The sequence below is a fragment of the Aplidium turbinatum genome, chromosome 10, assembly GCF_918807975.1.
Source record: "Aplidium turbinatum chromosome 10, kaAplTurb1.1, whole genome shotgun sequence".
Lineage (NCBI taxonomy): Eukaryota > Metazoa > Chordata > Ascidiacea > Aplousobranchia > Polyclinidae > Aplidium > Aplidium turbinatum.
Genome location: NC_137481.1, coordinates 19099281 through 19122325, shown reverse-complemented (window position 1 = coordinate 19122325; position 23045 = coordinate 19099281). Strand labels below are relative to the sequence as shown.

The 23045-nt window shown below is 39.1% G+C and overlaps 1 protein-coding gene across 5 annotated transcripts; it reads right to left on the bottom strand.

Annotated features, from left to right (window-relative positions):
• Window positions 1-754: 754 nt before the first annotated feature.
• On the bottom strand, window positions 755-22743 carry LOC145778196 (uncharacterized). Of its 5 annotated transcripts, none has more exons than XM_082589644.1 (14): window positions 22719-22743; window positions 15662-15715; window positions 14522-15550; window positions 11150-11215; window positions 8954-8994; window positions 8443-8533; window positions 7948-8069; window positions 7461-7605; window positions 6317-6450; window positions 6008-6113; window positions 5492-5607; window positions 4764-4857; window positions 2298-2425; window positions 755-1650 (listed from the first exon to the last, which is right to left on the bottom strand). In XM_082589644.1, the coding sequence occupies exons 2-14, from the start codon at window positions 15690-15692 to the stop codon at window positions 1465-1467; spliced, it is 2289 nt and encodes a 762-aa protein (XP_082445770.1). In that variant the 5' UTR covers window positions 15693-15715; window positions 22719-22743; the 3' UTR covers window positions 755-1464. The 5 variants fall into 5 exon arrangements, with proteins under 5 accessions (XP_082445770.1, XP_082445767.1, XP_082445768.1 ...); XM_082589641.1 differs by lacking the exon at window positions 22719-22743 and adding an exon at window positions 16054-16137; XM_082589642.1 differs by lacking the exon at window positions 22719-22743 and adding an exon at window positions 16054-16137 and having other exon boundaries at window positions 4770-4857.
• Between the last annotated feature and the right edge of the window lie 302 nt (window positions 22744-23045).

The window sequence follows — 23045 nt, the reverse complement described above, 5'->3', positions numbered from 1 at the left end:
CATTGTAAAACCTTATATGCAAAGAAATGCATACAGTTCCAAAAGCGAGAACCTCCTTCTGGCAATGATCGCTGACAATGACCCAGTAATACGAGGAAAAGCGGTCGATACTATAAGAAAGATACGCGGTCAAAATAGATTTGGAGATGACAGTGTGAGACAGTTCAATGTACCAACACTCAACTTTAAAGCGGAGGATTATACCGAAATGATAAACTGGGAAAATCCAACGGAACCAGTTTTAACAACGGAGCTTGGATCATTTCAGTTGGAAAAAATTAGAAAGGTTCCATTACTGTTTAGTAAAATTGCGAATCACACCCAGTCAATTGAAAGGGCTATTAAGATTGTTACAGAAGCAAGCAAAACCGTTTCTAGATTTAGAAGAAGAGAGGGAATGATTCTTTCCCAATTGAACTCCCGAAAACTCCATGCATCATCTGAATCAAAGCAGGATTTTATGTCACTGACAATGACAGCCAACACTTGACACTCCAAAGTTTACTGTTTTTGACATTTTCGGAAAAAATTCAATTTTTAATACTGCCGCAATAAATAATAAAAATGCAGTCTCCTGCAGCTATAACTATCTGCAGTGAGTCCATATCTTCCATAAATAATAATTTAAAGTCATCCTTTACTTTAAAAGTATAGATTGAAGGCAATCCAAAAATTCGCATTTTTACCCAATTTTGCGATTTTCGGCAAAAATTAAACGCGATTTCCTCATCCCAAACCATTGTTCAAATGAGCTGAAATTTTGTATACAACAATTTTAGGTGTCTATCTATCAAAATCCGTATGAGGCAGGTCGATATCAAAAAAAAAGTGATTTCGTGACCCGCCCTAATGTTTATTGTTTACCCTATACCTCAATTGTGCTCGGCAGAGAGTTGTCTGAAAAATTGATCCTTACATATTGGAATTACACAACTAAATGCTGTTGTAAAATTATTAACGATATTATGAACCTGAGTTGAATTTTGTAGCCGCTAAAGACTAACAGTGAGGTGGTGTCCACGCAAGTGCTCTCTGGATATCTATCAAAGCTTTTCGTCAGTTACACACGGTTTGTACGCACACAACAGGTTTTCTAATTCAATCAAATTAATAAACGTTTTGACTGAGCCTTTGTTTTGTTTGAAATGCTCCGTGCGAAGTTTATAGACAAACATGGAGATTAACGGTAACCTTCCAAAACACGACTGAAAACTGAATGGCACTATTTGTTGGAAAATACATCCAAAGCAAGCACTATGCAAGAAGCCTGGTCTATTTCCTCACGGTAAGCAAGTTATGGTAAGTAAACACATTGCGGAGAAAAGCTGCAAAAAAATAAACCCCGCAATCCTACTACACTACAACTTGTGGCTCATTGAAAATTATGTACAGCGTCGTTGAAAGGCGGTGTGGTGCCAATGGGACCACCGAAAGAAAAAGTCTTGAGAGGACCGAACTTAGCATTCAGTTGTCCACTAACGTAGCCACAAAGGGGCAGTGTTGATGTGAAGGGATGCTGAAGCTCAGACCATCTTCAGCAACTTCCCCGTCGTACATGAGAGTGATTGTCCATTCAACGTTGGTTCTACGTCCGTTGAACAGTCTGGTGCGCTTGCTTTTCAGACTTTTCACGGATTTAACGCCGTCCAACTACGAAAAGAAAACATCAGCTTGGGAACGCTTCGGGTTGAGAAACATTAAAATTTATTACCGTATGAATACTTTTTCAAAGTTCTAAACCGAAAAATTACAGTATCAAGAAAGAGTGATTTCGTGGCTGCTTGTCAGATGATTTTAAGATAAAAAAAACGTCACTCATATTAAAGGGTTAACGTTGCGATTTTACTTGGTTCTAAATGTTTATAGCACAAAAACTCTACCAAAACAAGTCAAAGCCTTCAAAGAAAATAGTAAAAGCAGTACAACAGATGTATGCATATTTTATGTACTGTATACCAGCAATGTGACAAAATCATACGAACCAGTGCTCTTCAACGTTATCTGTCCCCTTTCAGAACATGCAAAAGCAGACGTAGTGCTAGCTTGATTGCCTGCAAGCCCCGCATTCCCACGTACATTTGTAGTTTGTTTTGGTGAACATATTTATCCACTTTTTCGGTTGAAGAACACTGATATAAACTACATACTCTTATGTTTACAATGCCGACCCACTATTTGTGTAACATTTATCCCCAGCCTAACCACTAACCAGTGACCACTAAAATATGACTCGACCGAATTATGTTTGAAATCTTAAGACGTGCGTGAAAATCAGTTTCTAAAAAGTGTATGGTTACCTGCAGCAGCTCTCTTTCCAATTCCCGCTCAGTGATCCACTGCGCTTTCCGGTTCTCTGGCTCCACGTCAGACTCGACAAGTTTCAACACGCACATGATGCCTTCGTTTGAATTCGCTTTGTTGTCCGCTAATCAAAATAGCATTTGATTACTTTTGTGGCGCAATTCACCAGAGAATGCAAGAGTTACAATTGTTTATGACATTCTTAATGATGATCTATCTAAAGGTTTTATTGCTACGAAACCAGGATATAATAAAGCCTTTACACAATAATAAAAATACTAATATAAAGAAATCATATTTAATCTTCTGTATGCTACAGTCGAGCAAGTGCTATCACAAGATGCTTGGTCTGGATGAAACAGTAGCTGTTCGGCACCACCATGAAGCAGCCACTATTCTACAGCGTTCCCCAGACAGCATACGTTGCGTTCAGAGATGCTGAAACAATGTAAAAAAAAAATAGCAACGATTGCTAAGTGGGAAAGCTTTCCCCGACCTTAGAACTACCTGACAGCAAAATTGGTCATTTTTACATTATTTCAATATCTGTTATGTACAATCCACGGATTTTGCTGTCTGGGTATTAGTTTTGTCGTCTGGATCATTATAACTTTCAGCGATCTGCAACTGAAAAATTTGTGATTGAAAAAAAAAACTAAAATGGTTGAAATCGTCTTTCATTGAGAAATAAGCACAGCCAAGTGAGAACCGTTCAAAAGGGCGCTGTTTCGACACGGCTCAAGAGCATGTGGCAATGGCAAGACACATAAAGGCATGTCTGAAGGTTGACACGAAGATTAGCTTCCTTACCTCCCCGGCCACTTGATGTAAATATGCAACGATCGGGTGAAAGCCTCAATACCACAAAAAATAGAGATAGATGAGTGAAACAGAATTACAGAGACAAAAAGCGATTGAATGTTGGTGTTGCGGATCGTGTGTGCTCAGTGAGACAAGAGCATCAGGTCAACGTTATTTAGGACTGTCTTGGAAAGATACGCAAGGGTCAGTTTGAAAAGGACACGAAGCTTGGCTTCATTGCCCTTCGCTTAATTAAACGTTGAAGTAATTGCTTGGATGTATCGCTACAGTTACTGATAGTAGTAGCCGACCGTGAATTGACAAATGATCGCAAGGAGTTGTTGCGGCCTAATGGGCTTCACTGATACAGCGACGATGCTGGATACCTAGTGCCAACCAACAGTCACAATTTAAAAGAACCGGGTTGTCAACAAAGCATCCATCTTATGACGGCACAAAAGCCAAGGAAGAGAAACTGGCCTATCAATATCTTAGATTTTGTTAATAACGAGACTGAGATAACGAGACTGCTTTTAGTGTTCTCCTGGTGTTATTACGCCACGAACAACTAACTGACTGAACTGGCTATATCTGCTTCGAAACGAAAGCTACTTGATTGGATGAAACAAGCAAAAATATTACCTGGGAGACTTCAGTATCTCACTGTGTACCACTGTTCCCCACTTTTCCAAGTCACTGCATACCTACTTAGGCCAAATTACTTAACAAGGCACAACGTTACAGCTGAAAGCAGTTGCTCTTTGGAATACCTGTAGCTTAGGGTCCCCTTTTTCCATTGTGGAAAGATACTGCAAAGTTAAAAAACGCCTTCCTATATACCGGTAGGTCACTAATGGTAAACGCCTGTATCTGTGACTGCAGTCAGAGAAATTGCTGATAAAATCACGATACACAGTAGCTCTAATTTCTAAATTACTAATTGTGCCATCTACTGTACAATACTTTTTATTGAAAATTATATACATTTACACGGCTGTCAAGTCTTTCTTGAAACTCCGCTGCTTACGCAATCACAACACACATCTATTCAAACGTCATGCCCTGAGTATTATTGTGCAACATTGTCTAGTAGTAGTATGGTATGGACTGAACTTTAGCAAAAGGTAAAGCTTATTTAAGAATTCGTTCGAAAACATATCACTAAACTGCAGGACTAAATGTATTTTTGGATTTTTTTCCTAGATGACAGACAATCGTTAGACGGCTAGTGGCTTTGTTCTTTTTGCCATGATTGATGAAATTTGCTTCGCTTTTCAATTAATGGAAACAATTTTTGACTTAATGTTATCTGCGAAACAAAGAATTTCTCTATTAAACAAAACTCAACTTGTCAGAATAATGCACAAAACTTTGCAATAATTTTACCTGTCATAGACACTGCACCTTTCTCATGCGTATAACATTGCAACCCGGCGCTTCAAGTACAAAAACCACATCAACTAACGATTTTCAGCAAGAACTGTACAGATACCAAGTAATTTTGCTTGTTTCATCCCACCACAGAATGCGCAGCTTTAGCTTCTCAACAGAAACCTGGTGTAAGCTTATTTAGAAAACTAACTGCTCATGAACTGAACTGGCGCTATGATGACTTGACCCTGGCAATAAAGAAATCTTCAAGATCCAAAGCGACTACCCACCACCACCTGGCTTCTGCTCCTCATTTACTTTTTGTTCTTCCTCTGCATTTTCCTCGGTCTCAGAGGCAACTGCAGTTGATTCTTCCAAAAGAACCTGCAGCAATGGAAAAAATTATGGCAAAAATTAACATTTTCTTTACACGAACAATCGGCTTTCTACACCCCCAAACAATTTTAGTTTGGAGTGTTTTAGCCCACAGCCAAGCACTAAATAAAACAAAAAGATACTCTACACAGGCTTTTATAGCAATAAACGTCAAGCGTTTTATCTTTAACAAATCCATTATCGAAAAAGAATTGCTTGTATAAACTAAATTAATAAAAGTGACACTTGAAGGGCATGTGCGATATATTATACATAGTTCGAATTAACGCAAGATCAGCCATGATTCAAGAAAATCACCTCTTTACCAAAGTTGCTTACGTATGTCTAGAAACAAACAACACGCAAGTCGTTACTCAAGCACATAGACAAAATCCTAATCCAAATAACATGTCATGCAGGTAAGGGGAATTACTAGATTTGTCTTTTGAGGCAGAAATCCATAAGGTGGGATTCAACATGGTCTGTGTTCTATTGTATGTTGGCACGTTCAAGTCGTGTGAAAACAAACGCAAGTGAAAATCAGAAGTAATGGGCAGAAAATTACTTCGAAAACCACGGGGTCTTAATTAACGGATTTATTTGGAATGTAGTAAAGTTTTTCAATGACAATGTCGATGTCTACCTTCTCAAGACACTTGAGCAAATGGGGCTTGAGCCCAGTTGCTTTCACTCCTCTCTTTTCAAGATTCGCCTTGATCTCGCTGACTTTAAGTTTTTTCAAGTTTTGCAGTGTGGCATCTGTAATAATACGCAATGGAGTGATCGTGTTGTGGGAAATGAAGTCAAGTACAAAACATAAATAAAAAAATATCCTAAGGCAATGTATGGGATGAGTTTTGACTGATAATAGTTCATACCCAGCAAGCAAAAGTTGCCGTTTTGATATCATTTCAACGACAGCAGACGTTGATACGTTGCAAAAAGAACGACTTTTGCTAGCCCAAAAAAAAGTGACGTATGAAAAACAGTGCAACTCTAACAGTGGATGTGTGTTATGCTCTGAACCTTAAAAGGCCGGCTTTGATATCGATAAAGCGTAGTCTGGTGGTTTTTGACGCTTCTGTTTTGCAAAATTAAGAAAAAAAGTCATATGAAAGAACATAATTCCAATTGGACAAAGAAGTTGTTTATTACCAACCTACAACTGCCTTTTTCGCTTCTCCGTTTGCTTGTGAAGTAGTGTCATCTGCACTGTCCTCGGTCTGGGCAGCGCCGCTCTCCTCACTCAGAGATGAGACTTCCATCTAAACTCAAAAGTTTTAAGAGATGAACGAAAACGCAAATGATAAACCTAGTGAAGACTAAGTAAAGATGCCTATAAAAAAAAATGTGTGTGATTTTGAGTAAACCGCAACATTTTGCGCACAGTAACCATACCATTGCATTGTACATACACATTTTTACATGTGTTAAACAATGCCAACTCAAACGCAAGAAATAAACGTACCACGGAGTCGGCTGCCTTGTCCTCCGGCTTTGTTTCGTTTTCTTTACTAACGTCAACGTCACTGACGTCAACTTCTTCGCTTGTATTGGCCACAGGTTCCGGTTGGGTTGGTTGAGATGGGTCATACTTGGAGTCTAATGATAAAACAAGTTGCGCACTGTCAAGCACTGATGCAAGTGTTTCCAACGGGAGAAAAAACGTAGCTAATACAAATACTGTACTCTTGTGACCTAACATTTACAAAAAGAAACCATGTGTCCATATTTTACGGCCAAGCACGCCGCAGATATCACGTCGACCAACAATGTCAAAAATGAATAAAACTTTCAGGTTGAAAAAAATGTAAGATTTCTGGAAAAGTTCTCGCTCCAAGAACTTTCAATACAATGCAAAGACGGCACCCGGGAGGCGAATTTTTTTTCCCACAAACTTTCTGTCTCATCTGCATATTTCTGTATGTGTAGCCATTACTGGTTACTGCGCGGTGCGCGTAACTGTTTTTATCGATTTTCGCCCTCCAGGTCCAAATCTAAACATTGAACTTGAAAAAAACGTAGCCTGGAGACACATCTAATCTAGTCAAGCTTAAAAAAGTTGAGAAAAGAAATTGATTTTGGTCACTAGTCCAAAAGTAAGATTTTCCGAATTGATTAGAAATTAACCCCAACCCATTAGCCCTAACCGTACTTATTTTGAAAAGCTTTTGTGCACGGCCAAAATTAATGTAGGTCTAAAGAAAAAAAAATTGGCTGCGATGGGCGTCGAACCGATGTCCTCACGATTATAAGGCAAAACACAAGACTAATGAACCAAACGCGCCAACAAAAAATGTTTGCATTCACACGGTATAAATACAAACTCTATTCGAAATAGCAAAAAGTTCGTGGGAAAAAAAATTTCGCACCCGGGACACGGATTCGAACTCATGTTTATAAAGTACTTCAAGCTGCAAACGTTGCAGAAGCACTTTACATGGAACTACATGATTGTGGATATTATTCTATACTGCGCCAAGCACTTGACGAATTTTTATTGTTTTCTTTATAAATAAACCAAACTACTACTAATAGAAAGATGCTCAGCATAGCGTAACGGGATAAGAAGAAGTGGTTTAAACAACACGGTGCCGTTGGAAGACAAATACCAGGTTCTTCAGCTGGTTGAGCCCCTGCATCAGATTCAAGCTTGATCTGCTTGGCAGGGGGTTCACCCTCTACCGTCTCATCGCTCGCCGGGACTTCTGTTCTCTTTCGCAACAGTGCAGCCTCCTTTTTGTCTGAAAGCCATTTCTGCAAAGTCATGAAGTCAAAGGTTATTTCGTTGAAAAGAACCAAGACAGTGAGCCCATAGGTTACTCCGCAAAAAATGCGACTTCTACGATTCAAAAATTTAGACAGTACCTGCAGACGTTGAAAAAAGAACGATTTTTCCGCTAGAATACTTACTTTTTCCATATCAGAGCGATGTCAATAGTTCATAAAATAAACAATTTCACCGTCATCAACTCGCAATGCTAAATAAATGTTTTGACAAATTATTGCTGAATGTTCTCAGTAGATATCGGCGGTAGCGTCGGCCAAATTTTACCGATATCGACATTCTATTCTAATGAAAAGTAATAACATTCTTACAGAGAACTTGTCATAATGAGACCGCGACTTGCAATGAGTCCCTCTAGCGGATAATTCAGAATTATAGAATTTGTGACAAATCTTGCAGAAGTACCCCGAGACAGCAACGACGTACTTCTGACCTGCAACAATGTGAGCAATTGTGTGTAGAAAAACTAGCGATTGGCAAACCATGTGCTTGATCATCCATAGAACGTGTGGTAGAACTCACGCGGTTGAACTTGGATAAAATATTAGACTTGGTTCAACAACATCCTATTGTAGGAGAAAAGGAAGAGGCAAACTGAATCATGTTCAAATTAGGATATGTTCATGTTCAAGCACTTACAAAAACATTTTTAGACACAAAGCATAAACTTTGAGGACTGATGGATAAGGGAAAATTTACTTCAACGAAGTGTGATCAAAATGAGTTGACAAAAAAGAATATTTGCAACTTGTTTATAAACTACTATCGTACAGTTACACTCAAGTAATTCTGAAGAACTGTCATACCTGTTCCCACATCAGCATCATAGTCTGGAAGGTCATAGCTTTCGATGTCGTCTTCCTTTTCATCGGCAAGAGGCAAAACCCCATCCGCTCCCTGCCAAGTAAAATGGAAAAAATAAACTTTTAACCTCAACAGTTATGCTGTGCAACAACACACTCTTGCGTGAAAAAATTGAAAAGACGAAGACAGTGCACAACTGGTAATAACCACAGAGTTTGAAAAAAGAAACACAAACAAAATACATGTACTACATTTCCAGCCAGCAAAAGTTGTCGTTTTTACATCGTTTCAACGCCAAGCGATGTAAAAAGCAGTTTTGATGCTTGGGTTGTTTGCGGTTACGTTTCCGTAAATGGATCCTCTTTCAGACATTGAGTTTACATTAATGTGATGTATCATACAAAATGTCTTTACTTGGGTAAAAGTTTGCGTCAAATAACTGAATTAGTTTTACGACCACACGACGGCGAAGGAGAAGGTATGGAGCTGGAATAAGTATGGAGAAGCTCTTACCTTATTGTCCGGCTTATCATCAAGTTTTGAAGAGAACCCAGCTGTAAAACAACACAACGATGTTAACAGCGTCGTTTTAAATTGATGTTTGCGAACGAAATCGCGAGTTTAAGCTGGGACCAAAATACTTTTTTCATCTCTGAAGAGTGTGTTGAATTCAAAGAGTGTTTAGGAGGTTGCATTTGCTGCAGAGTACAGAATAGCAAAAGGTTCCGGGGCAATACACAACCGGAAAATTATTTGGCCTAGAAAGTGATCGGAAAAATCTAATGTGAAAACATCAACCCTTATCCCAAGCGGAATAGCCCGTTTCGGTGAGTCCGATCCCTATTCGATGATTTTTTTCAATTTTTTTTTTTAAATTATCGGGTACCGTAGCCTAATTATTAGGGCCATTTTTATATGACCTTAAAAAATCAATAATATGACTTTATTTTTCGGAAAATATGACTTTATATGACTTTATGTGAAAATCGTTTATTTTTACATGCGAACAACGTCACTCACGGAACTAAAGAGTAAAACATACGCAACATAACAGTAATACACATCCATTTTTATTTTAAACTACTGTTGTAGTACAGTTTCATGTAGTGTGGAATGTTAGAGTCTTTGAAGTTACGATTTGGACGTAAAAATGACTTTAGTAAGGAAAATGAGCGCTCCACAGACGCTGATGTGGGTTGACACTTGCAGTTTTGCATAAAGCGCTGGTGAAATGTCTTGTAGCTCCATAATTTGTTTCACATCGTTTTTGTCCAATCGCTTCTTAATGTAATTTTTGAGCTCAAGCGGATCTTTTCAGAAATCAAGGGCATTTAGATCAGCATGGGCCTCTTTGATGGTGTAGCCTACGTACAACTTTCCATTTTGAGTATTAAGTTTGAAATATTGTTGTAGTGGAGGCATATTTCTGTTAACTGACTAGTCAACTTTGGATCGTTGACTGAATTTTTGACGCTCTTTACAGTGACTCTTACTTTCTTAGTGCTTAATTGCTTCACCGCTTAAATTGGTACTTTTTATTTAAAGTATACAACGGTATGACTTTATATGACTTTATAACTTTCTTATTATACCTCGTAGGGATGCGGTTTTTGCGTTAAAATTGATTTCATGACTTACTGATGCATAGAAAAAAATATGACTTTAATGACTTTAAATGGCCCTACTAATTATCATTGCCGTTTTAGGGTTAGGGGTTAGGAATAGGGATGCACAATACAAAATATCGAATCTTAGAGATTCGAATCTCAATGTATTCGAATCGCAATTTGCAGTTTTTTTTTGGATATCAGGATTCGAAAATAAATCTGTTAAATGAACAGTGCGCGACGTTAAACAAATGTAAAGTTGATATTTTCTGTCTTGCGCGCCGACTTTTTTCTTCATGGACTGTTTGTTCTACGCGACTTTTTTCTTCCTTCATAGGGTTTGCGCAGTTATCAGAACTTCCGTGTGACCGTATGATGATGCATCGTACTATGATGCTTGATTTATCATATGTTGTACTCTGTTTGACATGTGATACTAATACAATTCAAAATAATGTATGTACAAATATTTTTGTTTTTTGTTCAATATTATTTGGAAAAAATTGCCGCGTAATTTCAGAATAGATTCGAAATTAAGTATTCTAGAATATTCTAGAATAGCCAGGTATTCTGTATTGTGCATCCCTAGTTAGGAACTCACCGAATAGTAGCAGACCCTATCCCAAGACATCCACACAAAACCGCCCATGTACACGCAGCAACTAGCCCAATCCGAACAAGTACAGACATACAGGTGAATGGTTTTCCTTGTCCGCAAAAATTAATGAAATTCCATCGGCTGCATAGTTGAGTGGTGAGAGCTGTGGTACGCAACTCGAAAGGAAACTGGTTCAACACCAACCAGAGGCTTGCAGAACTTTGTGTCTTTGACAGGACACTTAAATGTACGTCTGAAGGTGGACATTAAGTTTGGCTTCCTTGCCTTACCCGTCCACAAAACCTAAATCTTCAACTGTTATACCTAGCATAATTCTGGATACGACAAAAAAGCGAATGGTAGATTTTGGCCTCAAAACGACTCAAAATTCCTTCTTTTGCTAGAATCCTTAGCACGGCCTCAGCAACTGACAGCAGTTGACTCAATTGTGTGGAAAACAAAACTAAACGCTAGACTAAGGAACTTCATTTAAAATTAGCTTACATTTAGGAGTAGATTCCTGGGTTGGTCCAGAAGTTGGATATCTATCACGTGGTGGTGGTAATGGTGCTGCAAAAAATGCAGAAAAAGACTACCAGCATATTTTGGCAAAGAGTGCAGTAGATTCTGTCAGCCATATGCAGTGCATCAGTACATAGCATAGCACAGTACATCAGTGCATAGCTGCATAGGCCTAGTGCATATGCAAGGTGTTCATAACAATGTTATTGCTTGGTGAATACCAGGGGTTCTAAACCTGGTCCTGGGGGCCATGGTCCCCAAGTGGGCCATGAGCCTTTTTCAAGGAGGCCATGGAAAAATTTGAAAAATATTAACTTTTTTAATTTATCATCTCTAAGTCCCCTCCAACACTATATAACAAAAGAAATAAATTAAAATTTAATAAAAATACTAGTACACTTTTTCAATTAAAATGGCCTTTCTTAATTTTTTCAAAGGGTTGAAAACGGGAGGCCATTGATTTTTCAAAATTTTCAAAGAGGGCCACGCCACGGTGTGAAAAAGGTTGGGAACCCCTCGTGTAAACCCTATGAAATATGTTTATCTTATAACTAGTTGCACTGCACTAGTGTATAAGTGTAAAATAAATGTACGGTATTTTATTTATTGAAATACAGTAGAGATGTACCGATATATCGGTATCGGCATCGGTATCGGTGATATCGGCCATTTTTTGAGTATCGGTATCGGCATCGGTATCGGTAAAATTTGGCCGATACTGTGGCCGATACTAAACATGTAAAAAAAGGCGTTTGCTGGGGATTTTCTGCAGAAGCAAAGATATTATATAGATTTTTTAAAGTAGTAACTAACATCACATTCATGTAGAAAAATAACAACCTGTTCAAATTTTTGATACCTCACACTCCCATGACTTCATGCCCGCACCTTTTGGCATTGTTTGCTTACAGTGATTCTTTCACTCAAACAAAACGTTTTGTTTTAGCAGTTTTGCATTGTTCGATTCTTAAGTTGTGAAGGAGACACAGTTTCTCCAATATTTATCATTCTTTTCTTTGTGTTTCTTTTTTACTCTCAGCAGAGGATAAAACCAGGCCAAGACTAGCCAGGTAGCAAAAATGTACTTTTGCATCGTTTTTATGTTGCTAAACGTTTAAAAAACCCATATAACTTGGTTGTTTTTAGTAAGCTGGTTTTATCAGTTTGTGATTTAATTTCCACCTTTCGTTGTAATAAACTCACCAAGCTTAAACAATGTCATGGCAGAGTAAGTAGGCGCAAGATAATAGTAATGGGACTACGAATCCTCACTAAACAAATCAATAAATGGTCTTGTTGCGCCTAAGATGACAACCTCATTGTGAAGAAAGGAGCGTTCTTCCCGGCTATCAGCACAAGGCTGAGCACTCACTAGTATACAGAGGCAGAGCTGTTGCGATTCGCTAACCATAACGGTGTAGCTTCCACGCTAGCCATTTAGACCATCCAATCAACTATATGTTTCTCGGCAGCCGTTTTATAGCAAGAATTGACATCGACAAGAATTGAAATGGCTAGTGTACGCCCGGACGCGAAATTTTTTTTCCCACGAGATTTCTGTCTCATTGATTTTAGTCACTTTAAAAGTAAGATTTTCCGAAAGTGTTTGAGAGATTGGTTGATTCAGATTGCGAAATAACTATTTGCCAATAAAATTTTGCAATGATAATAAAATATAAGCTTTCCCTAACCCTACTTTTTTGAAAAGCTCTTGTGCACCGCAAAAATTAATTTAAAGAAAAAAAAAGTTTGACTTCGACGGGCGTCGAACCCTCGTTCTCACGATTACTAGGCAGAGGATGATACCACTGAACCAACCGTGCCAACGAGAGAACATTGCATTCACACGGTTTTAATACAAACTTTTACCAAAATATGTAAATGAGACAGAAATCTCGTGGGAAAAAATATTTCGCCGCCCCGGACAGCAGAATAACTAACTTTTATGATTTAATTTAGGGTACTTTTAACAGAACATTTTTGCACGTAAAGCATAAAATTACCACTTTGGGCCCATAATTTGCTTGCAAAGCACCCGATTACCTTTCTGGGCCCTTTTGCTAGATTACGGCCCCTCTAAAGAATAACAACTTTAATGCTTGAAATCAGTCGTTTAGGATGGTTTTAACCAAACATTTTTGCGCGTAAATTATAAAACCACAATTTCGGACCCCCCCAACAAACACAGGCTTGGGCCGTCAAGGATACACCGTACCCTTCGTACCCCCCTCTCATAGGCCTTGGTCATCTTAGGTCAACAAGACCATTTTGATTAGTTTAGTGAAGATTCGTAGTTCCATTGCTTTCATTTTGAGCCTATCTATTCTGCCATGACATTGTTTAAGCTTGGTGAGTTTATTACAACAAAAGGTGGAAATTTAATCAAAAACTGATAGAACCAGCTTACTAAAAACAACCAAGTTACATGGGTTTTTTAAACGTTTAGCAACGTAAAAACGATGCAAAAGTACACATTTTTGCTACCTGGGTAGTCTTGGCCTGGCAAAAGCTTTTCAACCGCACGACAAGCGCCATTAGGTCGCACATTACTTGTCGAATAGTTTTTGTACGACTACGCAAATCACTTGGTTTACATTTTACATCATATTATCAATTATGATAGCCTATTTGGAGAGTTTGCGCAAACACTTTATTAATTTTTCAGAAACCCCAATTATGATGTACAGTAATGTTTCTTCCCTCATACCCCAGTCCTCAATTACGGTGGTCTTTCATTACTAAAACCTACTATTATGACTTACTTTTCAACCACAAATCAAAAACCCTACTAAAATTTGGCAAGACGCACGAGATCGATCAAACTGGAACATCATTGTACATCGAGGGCTGTATCAGCCATGATACCTACAGAGAGACTATTATGACACAACAATGCGGTTGAGATTGGATTCTTGAATCTTTAATAAATTATGCCAATTAAAAGCTTTTTTAATAGTTTTTTGCAAATAAGGTAAAGCTTAGCATTTGATATAATTCCTTGCAAATGCCAAAATTGTTTCTTTTTGTAACACCAAAGTATCGGCCAAAATATCGGTATCAGTATCGGTATCGGCCTAAAAAGGTGATATCGGTATCGGGATCGGTATCGGCCAAAATATTGGTATCGGTACATCTCTAAAATACAGTATAAGCAATTTTTCAATCATGTTAAAACAAACAAAAAAGAGATTATTCAACATATTTGCTGTGTTTCTAATGTTAAATGTTGATACAGATCATGCAAGTTTTCACATAATGCAAGATAAAAAAAATCTATTAATGATAAAACATAGGTATTCCAAGACATGCATCAGGGATAACTTTCAAGTACAGCTGAGAATACTAATTACTAACCTGGACTGGGTGGTTGACTAATTCTTCTATCCCATGGCTGTGATGATGGTGGTAGCCATCGAGGAGGGGAGCGACGACTTGAGTATGGTGGAGGGCGATACCTGTCCCATTCTGGTGGTGGAGGGCCCCAATAACTTCTTGGAGGACTTCTTCCTCGAGGAGGCCCATATCGAGGAGGGCTGCGTCTAATCCAGTGAGGGGGGCTCCGGCTTCTTCGTTTCCAATCATGAGGGGGTGGAGGTCCACGGAGTCTGGGAGGAGACCTTGATCGCCATTGAACTAGTCTAGCATCTCTTCGTGGACTTAGTGGTCTTTCTCTTTGTGGACTTAATGGTCTCTCTCTTCGAGGACTTGGTGGTCTGTCTCTTCGAGGACTTGGTGGTCTGTCGCGTCGAGGACTTGGTGGTCTGTCTCGTCGAGGACTTGGTAGTCTGTCTCTTCGAGGACTTGGTGGTCTGTCTCGTCGAGGACTCGGTGGTCTTTCTCTTCGAGGACTTGGTGGTCTGTCTCTTCGAGGACTTGGTGGTCTGTCTCTTCGAGGACTCGGTGGCCTGTCTCTTCGAGGACTCAGTGGTCTTTCTCGACGCGGACTAAGTGGTCTGTCTCTTCGAGGACTAAGCGGTCTGTCTCTTTGTGGACTCAGTGGTCGCTCTCTTCGTGGACTCAATGGTCTTTCCCTCCTGGGACTATGACGCATTTCTAAAGAAGGGCTATGCAGTCTTCTTGGGGAATTTTGAGGTCTGTCTACTCTGGGACTAGATAACCGCTCTCGCTTTGGGCTAAGATGTACTTCTCTTCTTGGGCTGAGTGGTCTTTCTTGTAACAATGAATGCTGAAAGCTCTTTGGACTAGGCGGACGATCATTACGCGGACTAGTTATTCGATGCAAAGAATTTCTGTCATCAAGTGGAGAAGATGGTCTTTGTGCTAAATGATCTCTTGGAGAACCATTTCTTTGTGGAGAAGGACTTCTTCTTCTATTTGGATCATGCCATTTATACCAGTCTGGAGGTGGTCCATGGTTATATCCTGCAAATGCAACAAACAATTTCAAAACTCCAGTCACTGTAGCTTGACATAACAGCAATGTCATAAACACAATCATAACTTAAATTGCAACATGGTCAATTGGTCATATACCCGGTGATCTTCTGTCTGGATTTGTGGGCATAGGAGGGGGTCCAGAGATTGATCCTAAAAATACAGTGTGTAAGATATGTTGGGTCATATTATTATTCCAGGCTCAAAAGACCTTTATTGCATTGCCCAATTTATGGTAATTAATTTAGATATAATTATGAACTATTGTTTACCAATACTAGAAAGTGAACAAGCAAAGACTGCTCCAAGGAAGATAAAAGCTACATGTAAAAACATGTGTTGGCTACACCAAAATGGTTAGCGAAACACAATGCTCGGTTTGCTCGCTTTGCTCGCTGTTCTATAGTGAATAGTCAGGTAGTGCTGATGCCAGGAAGATCGCTCCTCAACAATTTACTAACAACATAAGCATCATAAAGCTTTAGGCCTACCTTGAGAAGGGTACCATGATCCCGGTGGAGGTGAACGACTCATGTTTTTAACAACAACTTGTTGCTCTTTGTAAACACAGTAAGAACCGTCTAAACGATTTTAGTTTTTGAAATCATTTTAGTTGTGTGATGTATGTAATAAAGTGAGAAAACAAGTACTGTAATCTTTGCTTGATTAGTTTAATTAAAAGTGAAGCAAACATCATTTGGCCAGATAAACTATTGTAGATTTAAAAATGACATTGCAATGACTGTGATTATTGCACAATGACAAAATCTAAGCAACAACACTTAAAAAAAGTACATGCAGTAACACATGGAGACATCACAAAAAAATGCAAATGTACGCAATATGTGCAGATTAACCGGAAAATTCTATATATATATTAGGGTGGCTCTTATTTGGCAAAAAATGAAAAAAAATTGAATTTTGTGTGGGACACCCTTTTAAAAGGTGAGGTTGTAAGAAAAAATAACACCTGTAAAAAATTTTTGAATTTCAAATTGATTTAGAGGTGGCCCTCCCCCCCTAAAGTTTTGCGCCCTCCTCCAAAATACAAAACCTGCATATCTCAAAAACTGCTTGAGCTAGAGATACGGTTTTTGTGTCAAAAGATGCAGAAAGCATGATTTCCTATCTGCTTTCTGAACAGTGATTGCGTCTATCTTGAGTAGAAAAGCAGTTATTTAGAAAAAACCTGTTTTCGGTATTCTAGCACAAAACAGTGCTAAACAAGTATTGTGGCCCAACCTATTCAATTAACAAAGTTCATAAACTAACCTGTAAAACTGGTAAAGCAATAAACGAAATAAGTATTCTTTAACTTTTATGCATTCATGCATAGCTAAAATAACCGTTTTTTATCATATTCCTTGGAGAAACTCCTGAGCGTGGAATCCGCTTTCCAGCTTCAGGTGCTATGCATCGCACTTGTTGGATGGCGAAGGCGATTTATGCAAAAAGCTTGATTTGCATTCATGGTATCTGTCCGAAGAAATGGTTGGACTAGCCTTGTTTGACTCTTGATTGTCTGTGGAAAGTAAAAAGCTAATGGTGGCAACCATGTTAGATGAAACAGGAGAACGTCCACCAAGGAGACCAAGCATCAAAGTAGATGCGTTTCTTAGCAATAAGGGTCTAGAACAGTATTACACCTCTAATTCAAAATGGCTTCTTCAGCTGTTGGGTGAAGATGAAGCAATAATTATACTTTCAAAGGATCTTGCTCATTGGACTGAAGATGGTGCATTTATTCAAGCTTTACACATGGCGAAGGGACTTTCAGTAGTGAATGACAGAGCAGAGAGAGGAGTTGCTCTAAGTCTAATCCAGGATTTTAACAAAATCTTAACTGAAGATGAGCCACAACTTCAGTTTCTTTTGCAAGTTGTTACTGAACACAGGAAACTGTTTCCAAATTCCAACAAGAACAATATTGTCGATTCTTCTTCGTTTAAACCTTCTTTGTTACTCCAGGGGTCAAGGGCTCTGTCTTTTACCACTCTTGGGCAGTGGCGATGCGGTTTAGATGCTTGAGCAAGTGTCGAGCAGCAATCCTTTGATTCGTCCATTTATCCATTGATTCGTCATCCAGTTCAAGCAGACCACGCACCCCATTTGGCGCAGTTACAGATGGTGTGGTCTGTGGTTTGTTCCTCTTTGCCACACTCACAGATTGCGGATGGAGCCATCCCCCATTTGTGCATGTTGGAGCGGAATAGTCTGACTCCTGTAGGCTAGCCCAGTACGCAGGCGGTTGAGCCGCACCCAGGCCTTCCTTGGCAAATTATGCATTCCGGTTGGATGGGGGCTGGTGTCGGAGATACAACTTTAGAGTCTTGAGGAGTTCTTCTTCCACTCTGAGCTCCATTTGTTGTCCTCCCAGGTAGTCGCGCTGATGGATTGGTCTTCAGCGGTTTTCATCAGGAGTTGTGCGTCACATACAAATGGTTGTCTCGATTTCAGTTGCCGAGGATGCTCGATTGCTCGCTCATAGACTCATAGAGACTTGAGTGGAGCAAGTGGTTGGGGTTCGTAGTGCGGCGAGAAAGAGACAGGATGGCTTCTTCGCGACGAAACTCAGTTGGTTGGTTGCCTGCAAGGACAGGGAAATTGTCCGATGGTGTAGGTCGCAGACATCCTGTCACGATACGCAAGGCAATATGTAAAATATTGTCGATAATATCGCTTCTTCCAGTACTGACCAGAATTACATTTTGAAATGAATATCGTTACCAGTGTTCCCTCTAAGGTGCAAAAATTAAGACAAAAAAACGAAATTTTGTAGACGGTTTTGTGGTCACAAAAAAGGTTGTAAAATCAAGATTTGGTCAAATGCGTTTTTTCTAAATAACTGCTTTTCTACTCAAGGTAGATGCATTCAATGTTCAGAAAGCAGATAGAAAACCATGTTTTCTGCATCTTTTAACACAAAAACTGTATCTCTAGCTGAAGTGGTTTTCGAGATATGCAGATTTGGTATTTTGAGGGAGGGCACAGAACTTTAGGGGGGGAGGGCCACCTCTAAATCAACTTCAAATTTAAAAAAAATTTGCAAGAGTTATTTTTTCTGACAACCTCACCACTTGAAAGGGTGTCCCAAGCAAAATTCAAAAACTCAATTTTAAGAGCCACCCTAATATATATCTATGTAAGTAACTCATGGATTAAATGGCGAAGTAGTGCAAGTCATTCAGTTGAGATCTACTAGAAGCATGGCAATTGGGCAATGGGCTTACTTCTTAACAAGACAATTGACTTTTCTATTCACCCTTTCTACTATTGGTTAAATACTGCAAGTTAAATTCTCATGATTGTAGGAAAAACTAATGTGACAACTCTTCACTGTGCTAACTGGGTGACTCAATAGTATTTTGTTCTTTATTATCTGTTGTGATTTGTGAACATTGCTCTTCTACTGTACTGTGGTAATTCTTTGTCACCATTCCAATCCACACAAAGAATATAATAATTTCTCCCAAGATATCACTCATCTACATAGGACATAGGTATATAGCTGTACTTACAGTCAATACAACTTTTGCTTTTCTGGCAGACTACTTTGCATGTTTTAAAATTCTGACCATCAGGATTAAATTTCTTGAATGATATCATTTCTAAAAGCTTACCTTTGAAAAAATAAAGGTTTGTAAGTAATCTGAGTCTACAAAAATTGTTGCAATTTGGTATGTTAGAACAGTGTTTTTTAACCTTTTTGAGCCACGGAACACTTTATGCTTTAAAATAATCTGAAGGAACACTAAACGAAATTTTATAACGATACAAAAAATATACAACACAACAACAATTTATTTACTTTCAGTTTTTGTCAGTGCAATATCTGGGCCTGTTTGGATGATCAGTGATCACAAAGTTGATATTCGAGCAGAAATTGCAGAAGGCAAAGCTGTTGTAATTTTGATTTTCGACCGGTGTTAAATTTGGGAAAGATTTAACTGTTCTACACTGAGAAATATGAAGAGTTACATGTACAAAATGTCAATCTCAGTGTATTTTACTCACTCAGTGTGAAACTTGTGCCTGTTTGGATAAACAAAGAGCTGATACCCTGGCAGGAATTGAAGAAAGACACACACGAAGCTCTTCCTCAACAGCTTTCAATCGCTCTCTGTTTTTAGTTTTGATGGCAGTCAGGCTCGAAAAGCTCACCTCACACAGATCATCATCATCATCATCAGCAGTCAGCCTTGGCAGCAGTCAACCAAAAACTGTCCAAAGGTAGATCAGCAAAGCCAAATTGGCAACCCTGCCGCCAGCTGTCACTTTCATGCCTCACTAATTCTCTTGTCTCAACGTACAATGCAATTCGCTACCTACTGTCATCTAGCACTAGAGTTATGTTTACAAGAGTTTTACATGATTACGCTATCAGTCACTACTGCAGCACATACACTCGACAATGGTATATTATTTACAGATAATAATTAATTTGTTTTCAAAATTTTTTTTAAATCAATTAGGTGAAATTGGATAATTTCACACGGCACACTTGACGATCTCACACAGCACACTAGTGTGCCGTGGCACAGTGGTTAAAAAACACTGTGCTAGCATGTATACAGTGTTGTATGCGTCAATGAAATAAATTGACGGCGTCAGCGCGAATTGCCTAAAAACTTTACGACGTAAAGTACTGCGTCAGCTTTTAAAGAAATTGACGGCGTCAGCGCTAATTTCTAGCGCTATTTTAGCCATGGTCTCACAAAACGAAAGTATTTCAACCAAATGTAGGCTATACAATAGCTATAAATAAAGAGCAGGTGTTATGCTTTGAGACTGTATTGTACCCAGTGATTAGCTGCTTTAGCTTATTAGTTAGTTCTTTGTAGAAACACAAGCATTTCAAAACATTTGTCTGACAATCTGCTCCATTGGGGACGCATAGTATCCTTTCCAAGCGAAAACATGCGTTCCACAGGGGTGCAACCTAGTTCGTACCTTGAACCATTTGTACAGTCAGTTTGTACCCTGAAAAGATCAAGAGAAAAAACTAAAAAAAGCCGAAGTCGCTGATCGGAGTTTCCCCAAACAATTTAAAACAAACTCGAGGGTTAGGGTTAGCGGAAACTGCAAAAAAATGTTTGCGGAAACTGCGATCAGCGAGGGTTAGAGCCTAGATTACTCTATGGTTAGGGTAAAGGTTAGCGGAAACCGCGGAAAAATGTTTGCGGAAACTGCGAAAAAATGTTTGTGGAAACTGCGATCAGCGAGGGTTAGGGAAAAAACTAGAACATCACACGACCAGGGCAAAAGAGAAAATTGAATTGAGTCCTGTCTTTGTCATGAGTTACCAAGGGGGGTGGGTCTGCTACTATTTGGTGAGTCCGATTCGGTGAGTCTGATTCAGTGAGTTCCTAACCTTTAACCCCTAACCCTAAAATGATAATTAGGCTACGGTACTCAATAATTTAAAAAAAAAATTGAAAAAATCCCTCGTTAAGGGATCAGACTCACCAAATCGGACTCACCGAAATGGGCCATTCCGAAGGGGGGTGGGGGGAACTTATATACCAGTCTCAGGTATAACCTGTCCTCCCCACCTACCCATGGTAACTCATGACAAAGACAGGACTCAATTCAATTTTCTCTTTCGCCCTGGCTGTGTGATGTTCTAGGCGTTACCTAGGGTTAGAGCATAGATTAGCCTACTCTATGGTTAGAAATAGGGTAAGGGTTAACAGAAAATGCGGAAAAGTTTTTGCGGAACTTGCAATCAGCGAGGGTTAGAGCATAGATTACTCTATGGTTAGAGTTAGCGGAAACTGCGGAAAAATGTTTGCGGAAACTGCGATCAGCGGACTTCGGTTTTGAGCTATTTTTTCTCTTGATCTTTTCAGGGGAAAAATTTTAAAATGATTGCGGAAAATGCAATCAGCGACTTCAAGTTTCTTAAAAAAATTTTCTCGATCTTTTCAAGGTACGAACTGACGGTCCGAACTGTTCATGGTATGAACTACAGCTACCGCAAAATGACTTGAGACCTACCTTATTTTTAAAGAAAAACACAGGTTTATTTGTAATAACGCTTGTATTAAAAATAGTCACTTTTGTTAATATTTTGTCGTATTGCCCTTGTTTTTGATAACCATTTGCAAGCGTTTGGGCATAGAGTCGCTTAAATTTCTAAAATAATCCGGTGTCATTTCCAGACACCACACTTTTTTCAGCTCTTCTTTAAGAGTATCCAGGTTAGGAGTTTTTTTTTCGGCCATTCTCTTCATTTTGTGCCAGCAATTTTTGATGGGATTTAAATCTGGGCTGTTGCCAGGCCATTCAAGAACATTTATTTGTTGGTGTTCAAGGAAGTTGTTACTTTTTTAGATTTGTGGCAGGGTGCACTATCATGCATGAACACCTCGGAGCCATGAATGTGGAAGAAATTGAGCATATGCTCCTCCAAAACTTGCATATAGAGATCAGCGTTCATTTTTGTGTTTTTTGGAAGAAAGTGCAGGCCTCCCCTTCCCTTCTCTCCAGAAAAACTTCCCCACACCATGACTGACTGTGGGTGTTAACAGTCGGAACTGTATATCGAGGATCAAAACGATCAGATGACCTTGGACGCCGAACCGTAGTAGACCCCATCTTAAAGACCTGGAAGTTGTTCTCATCAGAGAACATTACTTTTCTCCATTGCTCAGTGGTCCAATGGGCATATTTTTTGGCAAATGCTAGCCGTTGTTTTTTCATCCGCTCATTGATAAGAGGCTTTTTGACAGCTTTACGGCTCGGAAGATCCAAGTCCTTTTGGAGGCGGTGCTGAGCTTCCTCTGAATTCTTATCACTACTTTATTCTAATAAAATGCCCAAAGCAATTCTACAGTAACATTGTCTTGCTAATAGCCCATTGTGTACGTATTATACATCATAATTGATTTGAGTGAAACAATTGCCTTTTATGCAATACACAATGGTTTAATACTTATTGCAATTAAAAACGTGTGAAAATGATCGAGGTCTCAAGTCATTTTGCGGTAGCTGTAGGTTGCATCCGTTCCACAGCAGCGCGTTAAAGGTAGCTTATCATTGTTCCAAGCGTGCTGTGATGGCTTATAGCATATATAAATCTTATTTTAACGAGGTCCATTGCACCAAAATCGCTCTTTTTAGGGGCATAGAGCTCTTGAAATAAAGTTTCTTCAACCTCCGCGATGACATTCATTGATTTTTCGCTTTCTCTCCCTGATCTCTTCTTCTCGATACTGCTCACGATATGAGTGATCACCATTTGGCAAACTTCTTCCGCTTGTATTCCAGGGAGCCATTCCAAACAACGCGAAAGCGGGTAATTTGGATGAATCGCGCTGGCCAGAATACACTGTGAAACGAGATTTTCCATGAAAACAAAAAATGACGCATAGTGCTTGACGCTTAAAATCGGCAAAATAGTTGACGACGCTATCACTTCCGTCAACTAAAAAATAAACTGATGGCGCTAGACGCAGCATCAACGTACAACACTGAATGTATA

Coding starts and splice junctions, on each gene's coding strand:
- LOC145778196 (XM_082589641.1), bottom strand. CDS start 16,096: ATGAGTCGTTCACCTCCACCGGGATCATGGTACCCTTCTCAAG. Junction 8,070..8,442: donor TGATGCTGATGTGGGAACAG/GTATGACAGTTC, acceptor ACATTGTTGCAG/GTCAGAAGTACGTCGTTGCT. Junction 7,606..7,947: donor CTCATTATGACAAGTTCTCT/GTAAGAATGTTA, acceptor ATGACTTTGCAG/AAATGGCTTTCAGACAAAAA.